The following is a 10,911-nucleotide window of genomic DNA, read 5'->3' on the forward strand; positions in this document are numbered from 1 at the left end:
TAGACCCATTTGTACCATTCACCTTTTTCAGAGAAGGTTAATTTCATTGGGCAACATGAACATTTTAGGACTATGTTTGAAAAATAAAACAAATAGCAGATACATTGAAATAATGTGGAATAAATTACAAAATCAGATCAGAATTATTGATGTTACACCTGTTTATTTAAAGTCAGTGTATATATCTACACTGCAAACACAAGAGAAGGAAGGCAACGCAAACATAATAAACAAACATAACAACTCATGTGCCAGTATCATTATCTACAGCTTGCAACTGTGAGGAGCACAATTTACTACTTGTTCTTCTTTAACATCGATTTCTCTTAGTTCTTGTTTGCTGATGTGTGGACTTCACAGCTGGAGCATCGGAAACACGCAGGATGGAAATCACACAGGTCTCCTGAATATTTCTGCAGGTTGTCCATGCTGACATAACCTTAAGTGAATAAGTCAACAGGAAAAAATGTGTGATGGTAACAGAAATAACAAACACCTTCTTACATAATGAGTGTCTCGTTATGTAAAGATGGACTGCAGTACATTTTCTCAAAGAACGTACAGTGAATTATGATAAACGCTTCACCTGTAAGCCTGTTACCGACTGGATAATCCTGCAAATGACTGCACAGAGTGGCTTCACTTTCTGATGGCTCTGTGTCAGATGGTTCACAACTGTAAAAACAGTAAGAAGGACTTACTTACTTACTTTACAATTTAATCTATATCTATCTATTTGATCTATTTCTAAACATTTACATTGGAAACTTAACATACTTGCCTCTGCTGGCTTCTCCTTCACTGTACTCATCTTCTGTCTGGCAACCAAAACTACTAATGGAACTCTGTGAAACAGAAACCAGTCCAACTGAGGTGATTACAGTAATTTATATGATTTGCCTCTGTGTAAATTGCTTACCTGTGCTACTGACAGCTCATTTTCACACTCCCAAATCAACCTCCCTACCACGTTTCTCACTTCTGAAATTACAATCAGAGGAACAGTGCATGAGTTGTAATTCATGAAATTGGTTTACTTAGAAATGAATCATTCATTAGAGTGGTTCCCGGTGTTTTTGGCTTGATCTGTGAAGCAACAACTATTCACAACCCTTTATCACAAGCTGATTAATATGGCCTTGCCTGAGGGTTTCAATGTTACGTTACATTTAAGAAAAATTAAAGCAATTTGATAAAACACAACTTTTCAAGAAGACTGGAGCCACATGATGGAGGATGGATGACCTGTTATAGCTGATATTCTACATCAGTGTTGCAAATTTTTAATTCATTTGCAATGAATCAAATTACATAGAAATAAAGTAAACCGGGGTCTTTTGAAACCTCTGAGGGGCCTTGAACACCGTGGGCACTTAGCACAGTTGGTAATCCAGCCTTGTTTACAACAAATAAACACAGAGCAGGCCTCACCGTCCTGTACTGAGGCTGGAGGCAGCACATAATGACCAATGCACACAGACTTTACACTGCGGCGCTTCTCACAGGTGGACAGAAACAAGCTGTGAAAAACTGTCACCTTGTTCCAGAGATAATCTTTGCTCTGAAATATCCTGAAAAAAAAAGCATAATAAATAAATAAATAAATAAATAAATAAATAAGTTATAACTTTGAAGGGATTATTAGAGAAATGACCTTTGCTGAATTCTGCTCTTCACCTCAGAGTATCTGGACACGTAGCATCCTCACTGAAAAGATAATCTGCTGTCCTCCAACCAGCAACGGTCCCACCTTCCAGCACTACAAGAAACATACGTTAGAACCAAAAATCCAACTCAAACTACCAAAACAAAGTGCATGTGTGGGGGGAAATGCCAATGTATGCCCAACTTGTGCCAAGTTACAGAACCTAAACTAGATGTGTGGCAATACATTTATTCTACTTTTAATACAAATCTTTTGTCAAGTCTTTTGTCAAATTATTATTTTATTATCTCAGTTGGATGTATCCATACACACACACACACACACACACACACACACACAGCATTTTATATATGCAAATACTTATTTAAATATATTAGATTCATATCATAGATACTATTAAGCACCTTTTTATCAGGTGATTAATCTAACTAGTACTAGTAGTAGTATTAGCTCCAAAAGAACCCCATAAACCTAAACCTGACAATACTTACTCCAGAAGTTGCCACATGCCTGTGGCACACTACTTGAAAACCAGGCAGACTTATTCCTAAACATAGTCACAGTCTTACTTTTACACAAAAACGTAGTTTGCTAGTTTCAGCCTGTAAGTACGGTTCTGAATATCAGGCTAAGTGTAATAACTCTCCAGCTAGACTGCTCTCTTTATTATATTTATTTATTTATTTTCCTCCAAAAATGGCGGACGCCGTAGAACTCAACGCTCCTTGTGGTTTGGCGCCCAAACGGCTCAGCTGCATTCAACTGCTGGCAAAAAGTGTCGGAAATGTTGGTAACTGTTGCAAGGGTGGCGGCAGGTAGAGGGGTGGGGCAAAGATACGGCGTGAGGTGAAGGGAGCAGGGACCTGCAGGAAGTTAGTTGTTGCAGTTTGACCCGCTTATCAACACCATCATTAGTTACTGCAGGTAAGCTACTTTAACACCCTTCAGGGCCCGACTACAGCAGTTTGTGTCAACAATCAGTCATCACTGTCAAATCTCAGCACACAGACACAATACACGTATTTTTAGATTTAGTGTGACTTATACTATACGACGATATTGTTATCTCCCGTGTCCATTGCAGTTAGAGGTCCTTAAATCCGTTTAGACCTCATAGAGAAAAATCGCCAAAACTTGCCTCAGAATCATCACATTTTTACGTTGTCTTCAGTATCAAAGTAAAGTATTGAAAGTCCACAGCATATATAATGTTACGTAGCAAACAAGAACTCCTAATAGTGAATTCGGCGTACATAACTTTCAAAATTGTAAAAAAAATATAGGCTAAAAAACCGGACTCAAGTTATATCCCAGAATGTGATTTATTTAATCTATGGCAACGTTTACGTTTTACGTTAAGTCCCCGTCCTTGTAACAGTTTGGTTAAGGTTTTTAACGTTTAATTAAACATCCAAAATACTTTGTGGAAAAAAATCATATGCATGTTTAATATTTAACAGTTTTATTTACAATATTACCACATAATTTTATGAGGGAAAAATGTTAAGTGCTTATTTAATGTGTTTCTTCAGTGTGACCTTCGCAGTCATGGCAATGAAGAGTATCCAACAGACTGACAGCAAAAAGCAGATAAATGTGAACATCCCTCCTCCTGGACTGTCACACACTCAGGTCTCTGAATAAACTGGGTGTCCACAAACCAAGGTATTTCTTATCCCTATGTACGGTATGTTGTCTTCTCAAAAGTCAAACAAGGAAATCCCACTGTTTAGAGCTGCAAGGAGATGGATTAGGTTAGACCCTTTTAAAATTACAGTTTATAAAGAAAGTGATTCCAATTTTCCAGGGCCACCTTCCTTACCATTTCCCCTGGTGACATAAGACTATGATTTAAAAAAAAATTATCTTTAACAGATATACACATGAAATAATGAAAGCATATGGACTGTGTCGTAAAAGTTACATTGACAGCATTTCTCTCTGTCATCTGATCTGATGATATTATTTTCTCCTCCTGTTTTCACATTGATGATATGAGTAAGGATTCTCCTCAGGCATATGCTGTGGGCCCTGTTCACTGTTCACCATTTAGTGATATATCTAATTTCCTCTGTGCATGATACTTGAATTTCAGAGATGTAGATTTAATCCAATGGTGGCAGGTGGCACAGTCTGAAAAAGAGTTTGGTTTAGTTAGGTTAAAATTTGGGCAAAGTAAAGATCATAGCATGATTCACATAATTTTCATGTTCATCAAGCCATGCAGTGCCCTATGAATGGACGTGTTTGCATTTGTTGTGTTTCTCCACTCATTTGTTGTCACTTTAGCTTGTCTGTGGTATGCCCTGCAGCAGTACTACATTTTACCACCAGGTGGTAATATTTTGCAACATATTACACAATTGAAAACGAATTCATATTCCACTTTATATGGCTTATATCAGTTCGGTCTGACAGTATAATTAAATTAAAACTCTGTATTGATCGAATAGTTTTGACTTAAGGTATTTTTATTTTCTTTATGCACAGTGCAGCTGTTATTGAGTAACTGTGAGTCTCTTAAGGAAGTGAGTGACCGAATCTTCTAAATGCAACTGCCTTTGCAAAGTAAATCTATGATGGGTGCAGTGTTGAATTAGAGAAATATTGGATCTTGATTTGAAGCTTTCAGTTGGTGGAATTGCAAAAGGGTTTTCCTCAGCTTTTAATTAGCCACACCTGGTGAGAAGAACTGTTAGCATATTAATAAGCTACTTTTCAGGCTGATACAGTTGTTATATTTAATGTTCAGGAACTAGAAGCATTTGCTGTGGGTAAATTCATTCTCTTACAGATGAAAAGCTGATATTGTCAGTATTCACTTGTTCTCAGTTGTTCACAGAAACACTGTGAGGTGTGCATTGACTGGTTGAGGGGGTTCAAAGCAGCGATAACTCTGTTGCCATGACAACAGTGAAACCACACCCTGTTTCTTACACCCAACCCCCCGACATGGTCTGTTCAGAACAAAGCACTGGATAGAGGGTCTGGTTTGTGGTACTTGCACTGAGGTTTACTATGAGCAGGAGGACAGGAGACAACATTAATCATCTATGGGCTGTTGACTGACCTTCGCAGGAGACAACAGCCTGGTTTTTATAATAATATAACAAAATCAAAATTTTTGTTGCTTACCCCTTTTATTTTTCTTGCGAAATAAACAGTATATCATCCATGGAATATGGATTTTACTGTGTGAAAATCATTGTGTGTTCAGTTCCTATTAGGCTAATTATTATTAAAATAGTAGGAACTGTATTTCTTCAAAGGATACATGAAATACTGTGAATGTTAAGTGTAGTGCTGAAACAACTAGTCAGTAAATTGATTGGTGGTCTGACATAAAAATAATGAACAACAATAATTGGTTAAAGAAAATCCTCTGGATCCACATTCTCAACTGTATGGATCTGATTTGATGCTTTTCTCTGTCTTATGTCATTTTAAATTGCAGATATTTGGGTTGTGGACTGTTGGCAAGAACAGTTTTTTTTTTTTTTTTTTTAGTCATCAGATTGCAGTTTGAAGACGTCACCTTGGGCTAAATTAGATCCAGCACTAACTAAATGTTGATGTTGCAACCGGGCATAAATTATCGTTGTACATTCATCATCCAGCTGTTATATTTTACATGTCTCTAGCTCTTTTCTTTGACTCTGGCCTATTGTGCGTTTGTGTGTCCTCTGATACCCAGGAATTATTCACATAATCTCAATTATGTAAAAACTACAGGATCTGTCCTCTTCCTCTGCTTTGTTTGCTGTTGTGCTGATTTTGTCCTTTCAGCTTCCCTCCTGCTGGACAGGGAAAATGGCCTGTGGTGGCAGAGCTGGCTGCCCTGGCCTCATCCATCTCCCCTCTGTCCCCTGTGATATTGTTCCATTGTGTGGTAGACTAGAATATTGTATTGCCATTGTTGTTGTAATATAGCTGTTGGTGGTAGAATGTTTTAGGGCGGCGACTAACGATTAGTTTTGTTTTGATTCATTTGACAATTTGTTTCTAGACTAAATGATCAATTGATCTATAAAAATGTCAGTAAGTAGTGAAAAATACCCATCACGTTTTCCCAAGGCGTGAAGTGGCATCTGGTTTTGTTAAAACAATAACCCATAACCCAAAGGTATTTAATTTGGTATCATAGGCGACTAAGAAAACCAGCAAATGTTCATGTTAGAGAGACTAAAATCAGTAATTTTTATGCTTAAAAATGACTACTTTTTGTCCTTTTTGATTTTTCTCAGAATTGAAACTCTTTCATCACAGAGATGTGGTTTGGGTCTTCCTGTAGGCTCTGTTTGCCCTGGTTTTGGTTTGTCTTGGACTCATTTGGACTCTTTTTTTTTTACGCCACTAGTGCGGGCTGTGTTTCAGATGGAATAATAATAATACAGCAAGTAGAACCATGCTTCATATGTTTTAATTGGACAGTTTTGGTCAGGCAAAGGCTACATTCACAGGGGAATTGAATCCAGTACACTGACTCATCTATGCGATCTTTAATGAAACACATTCACCAGAAAGCAAATTCTTAACGATTTCCCTACCATGTTAGGGCTGTAGAGGCATTTGTGTGTAGTGTCTGGATCAAGGTGGGATATGTTTAAAATAATGTCCAGAGCTCCCAGGCAGCCTCAATGACAACCGGTGTCTGTATGAATTGCTGCTGGCTTTGAATTCTATGTATTTACTGCTTCCAGACATCACCAGATAGCCAGTCAGCATTCTCATACAGTACTTTGTCAGCGAGATGGAGCAGTAAACCTTACTGGAGTTATATCATTGTAGAGTTATAGAAGAGTTGATTCGCTATCCGCACCAATTTGTCACCTTAACTTGCATTCAGTTTAGTTCTGTGTTCAATGAGCAGTCTATTACCTCCCCATTTCTCTTTCTCTTCCTCTGTTTCCCTGTTAAGTCTCTTTCTCTCCAGCTGAACCAACAACATCAAAGGAGTGTGCTTCAAATCGCAGGTGTTGAAGGATTAAGGCCACCGCAGGATGGGGTTTTATTCTCAGCCTCATCTTTGATGTAGTCTCTCTTTCACTCACTTGTGTCTCTAACCTGTAACATGGATTGGTAGCCCACAATGTCCATTGCTAAAATTAAAATGTGGAGTTTCTTCATTCTCACACAGTGACATGAAGTGGGTTCAATTAAAAGAGGCTGCACTCAGGAAGTGGCAAATATGTCCTGAAATGATTAATGTAATTGCACAAAGACAGAAATATCTCAATAGCTGTTGAGTGGACTGCTATCAATTGTGTACAAACATTCATGTTGCCCAGAAGATGAATCCTAATGACTTTGGTGATCCTCATGGGTTTCCTGTAGTGCCAACAACTGTTGTATGGATTGCCGTAATATTTGGCACAGAGATTCATGCAGAATTTCAGCTCATATTTTATCTAGTATTTGGTCACAAATACTTTTAATCAAATTTCTGCAAAACTAAAAACATTCTTATACGCTTCAGCTGTGTTTTGCATTTAGTGCCAATAAGAAAATGTTAGCATGCTAACATGCTAATCTAGGATGGTGAACATGGTAAATATACCTATTAAACAGCACATTAGCATTGTCATTATGAGCAAGTTAGCTTGCTGATGTTAGCATTTAGGTCAAAGCAGAGCAATGAGAATGGCTTGTTAAATGATTTTGGCACTAATGTGATGAAGTACTTTGATTTGCATGTTGAATTACTTTGTCCCCAGCAGTTTCTCAATTGATTTTATACAAAATTGTTCACAGTGTAGCATACAGCATCCATATCACCCATCCATAGCTGGGACCTGTCATGGATTTTTTTTTTGGTCTTACTTACATGTTATTCATAATCTGTCATAACTTATATTTGACTGTTTAGTGACAGAAGCACAGAATGCACAAATCCTCCTGCTTATTCTTTAGCTTATCATTGTTGTGTTTCATAGCCAAGTTTGAGCTGATTTGAATACACACAACCAAATTGGCCACCATAATAATGATAATGTGATATTTAAAGTAACGCTGCTGTTTCCCTCTTTATGTTGTATTAAAACAGAAAGTAAGATGTAGGAAGGCAGCTGTCACACAGTGTTAGCTACAGAGAGGTGTTGGTGGAATTGTGTTTTCTCTGTTTGTCAGACCTGCAGAGAAAGTGTAATACATATTAAAGCCAGAGTCTCTTCAAGGCACATGCACATTTCAACACTAAGTCCTGCCACCAAACTTGAATTTGAAACTGCTTCCAAATTCAGACCCGTTTTGACTTTACTGACCTTTTTTAAATTCGAAGCATGCAAATGACGGTAGTAAAATGGAAAATCCTCTGTGACAACATGGAAACATCGGTTGAAACCCAAAATGCTGCACTGAAATAATTTCAGTGTAAAAGTCACTATGCACATAAAGTCATTGTTTTAAAATTACACAGTGATCAAACAAGATGTATCTTATCCACCATACACAACAGATGCATATTTTTTTTTGTCTAACTGGAAGAATCTCTACAAGGTATTGTTATACATTCATCAGATCCTCACCTACCTAAGCTACTTTATCCCATCAAAAGTTAAAACCAAATTGAATGTGAACATGTCTAAAGTTGCAAAATATCAGAGGCACATTTTTTTTTTTTCACAGCTCTGTAAACTCACAAATACCTCAGCGAAAGTGAATCAGAGGAGACAAGGAAACTTTTCCAGAGTGACCGTTGCTGGTGCTAGCTGTAGGCTCTATGCTGACCTTTAACCCTGGTTGGGTCATCAGGGTGTGTTGGTGTGCTGAGGAGGGACAGGAGGGTACATTGCTCCCCAGACCGTTAAGAAACCATGCAGGCAACAGCTGAGCAGCGTCCGAGAGTAGGGTGAGAGGAAATGTCGCAGGCTCCACAGGCTTAGCTTTGGGGGAACAGGCTCACTCTTAGGCAAGCATATACTTTAGACTCAGACATGATTCACACTCACGTGCACATGAATACACGTGTTTATACATTCGCAAGGCTGCACTGAGGTATCGGTTAGGCAACACACTGAGTGAAAGATGTATTTTAACAGAGGACACCTGCGAGACAGAAACTGCCAACAGAATCAAAGTTTTGAGTGACTGTAGCCAAGTTTGTGTCTCACCAAGGACTGTCGTGCTGCTATGCCAGACCATGTGTGAATGTTATTTGCCCTCTTAGTTACTTGGGTCCACAGTGAGTCATCTTTTAGAGATGGCATCACTACGAAATGGCTGTTCCCTGGGGTTGACACCCCGCTGTGCACCAGCCATCTAGATTAATGACCTGACCTTCCTTTCTTTCTTTACTTTATTCCCATCATCTTCTCTAACTTTGCCCTCTCATTTTATGAAGCTACATTTCATCCAGATCTTTATTTATTTATTTTTTTCCTTGTGGACAGTAGTGTTTATATACTTTATATGAAGATCCCTATGGAGTTTTCTTGTAACTAAATAAATGTTATATTTACATTCAGTGTCTCTCACCAAAACAGTCTGTGTGTATCCTTGCGGTCTAACAAACGTGTTGAGTGTATATCCCTGCTATTAAATCATTTAGATTTCTTTGAACACTTTGAAACTCTAGCACTCTTCCTTTTACCTGCCTTTGTTGATGCTTTGCAACAAGTTTTGGCACATTACTGTCACCTGTTGATCAGTTGAATAGCATGAGACCTTTGGCAGGAATGTGTATCGTGCCGTCAGTGTACATGTGTGAAGACGGGTGCATCCTTGTGCACAAAAGAGAGTTCTGGAGTGCCTTTAAGTAAAAGCAGCAACACCACAATGCAAAAATAATAAATTACAAGTAAAAGTTATAATTCAAAAACTTAAACTCCAAACTCCATCAGTTTTACACATAAAAGCCACTTTACTCATTATGAGGAGGACTTTGATTAGAAGGATATTTCAGTTTCTGTGGCTTTGACTTTGACCGTTCTTTTTGTTTAATCTGTCTCTAATGAGTCCCTGAACTATAATGAAGTGCAATGCTAAATTGCTAGAGTACCCTACTGTAAGTATTATCAGAGGCATGTCCTGAAAGTATAAAAAGTAAAAGTACTTATTGTGCAGCAGAATGGCCCCTGTCAGTTTTATAATGTATATATTATAATATTTTATTCATTATTACTGATTACTACATTTTAGTCTTGTAGCTGGTCAAGTTATTACTAGCTTATTACTAACTCTGAGCATCAAATAAATTCAGTAAGGTAAAAAGTACAATATTGAGCTCTTAAATTTAGTGCAAAAGTCTGAGGAAGCATGACATCAAATTACGCAAGGAAAGTACAAGACACATTGCCCATAACTGCATCTGTTGCTATTACCACTGATTAATAGCCACTTAAATGTTTGAAAAGTTCTCATATGAACAAAGTTTACAGATAACATCACTGAAACAGAAACAAACTTCAGTGTCAGTTTTTTTTTTTAAATTATGAAACGACATAAACAGAAGACAGACACGAACAACTTAAAGAATATTATTGGATGTCTGGCTTCTTTCTTATTCTCTGAGGCGCTGTGATCTTGAGACCTGTTCCCTCTTGTTTAACCGTCACAGGATGCCCCTGTCTAAACACAGGCCCCGTCCTCCTCTTATAACACTCACGCACAACTTGTGTTTTGGCACTGTCTCTCAAACTTACACCGATCAGACACAGCATTAAAACCATTTACTGCTTTTAATGCTGTGTCTGATCAGTGTAAGATAACAAAATCATTTGCAATAATTACTATAATTATAAGAAATATAAGAAATAGTCAACCATTAATAGTGTTGTGTAGAAGAAATGCCTATAGTTTACATTTTTTAAAAAAAGTTTATACGAATAGTTTAAAGAAATGCTCTGGTTTTTATAAGGTTGCTTATTTTATGAGTTTTCTCTTGCTTGCCAAGGCCAAATAGCAGTGAGGCTGAGGCTATCATTATTGTGGCAAATTCTAAACTGTTGAGACTAATCTGCCAGTTTGTGTTACTGCTGTAGATCTCCCCTAAGAGGCAACGAGAGCAGGGGACAAGCAGACCGGAGTTTTGCACAGAGGAGCGGCATTTGGTTAGTGTTTCTGACTGTTGCTCTGCGTTCCTCCGTAGGGCAGGAACATACAACGTGAGTCACTCCACAGTCAAAATCCCTGACTGAAATGGCCCTCTAATTTACCTTGGGTCATTTATGATTTCATCAGTAATCTGCCACTGCCAAACTTTAGCTTTCTTTCAGTGATGATAAAGAAGCTGGTTCACTCCAGTAAGG

At 37.9% G+C, this 10,911-nt stretch overlaps 1 protein-coding gene across 1 annotated transcript; it reads right to left on the minus strand.

The window, feature by feature from the left end:
• Window positions 1-326: 326 nt before the first annotated feature.
• Window positions 327-2,229, minus strand: terb2 (telomere repeat binding bouquet formation protein 2). Its single transcript, XM_041042282.1, has 7 exons — window positions 2,158-2,229; window positions 1,678-1,759; window positions 1,432-1,571; window positions 920-981; window positions 778-845; window positions 587-675; window positions 327-439 (listed from the first exon to the last, which is right to left on the minus strand). Exons 1-7 carry the CDS (start codon window positions 2,219-2,221, stop codon window positions 327-329), a joined length of 618 nt encoding a protein of 205 aa, XP_040898216.1. The 5' UTR covers window positions 2,222-2,229.
• Window positions 2,230-10,911: the final 8,682 nt, after the last annotated feature.

This window comes from Toxotes jaculatrix, chromosome 1, assembly GCF_017976425.1.
Source record: "Toxotes jaculatrix isolate fToxJac2 chromosome 1, fToxJac2.pri, whole genome shotgun sequence".
NCBI classification, from domain to species: domain Eukaryota; kingdom Metazoa; phylum Chordata; class Actinopteri; family Toxotidae; genus Toxotes; species Toxotes jaculatrix.

Coding starts and splice junctions, on each gene's coding strand:
- terb2 (XM_041042282.1), bottom strand. CDS start 2,221: ATGTTTAGGAATAAGTCTGCCTGGTTTTCAAGTAGTGTGCCACAGGCA. Junction 1,572..1,677: donor ACGTGTCCAGATACTCTGAG/GTGAAGAGCAGA, acceptor TTTTTTTTTCAG/GATATTTCAGAGCAAAGATT. Junction 440..586: donor AGTCGGTAACAGGCTTACAG/GTGAAGCGTTTA, acceptor TATTCACTTAAG/GTTATGTCAGCATGGACAAC.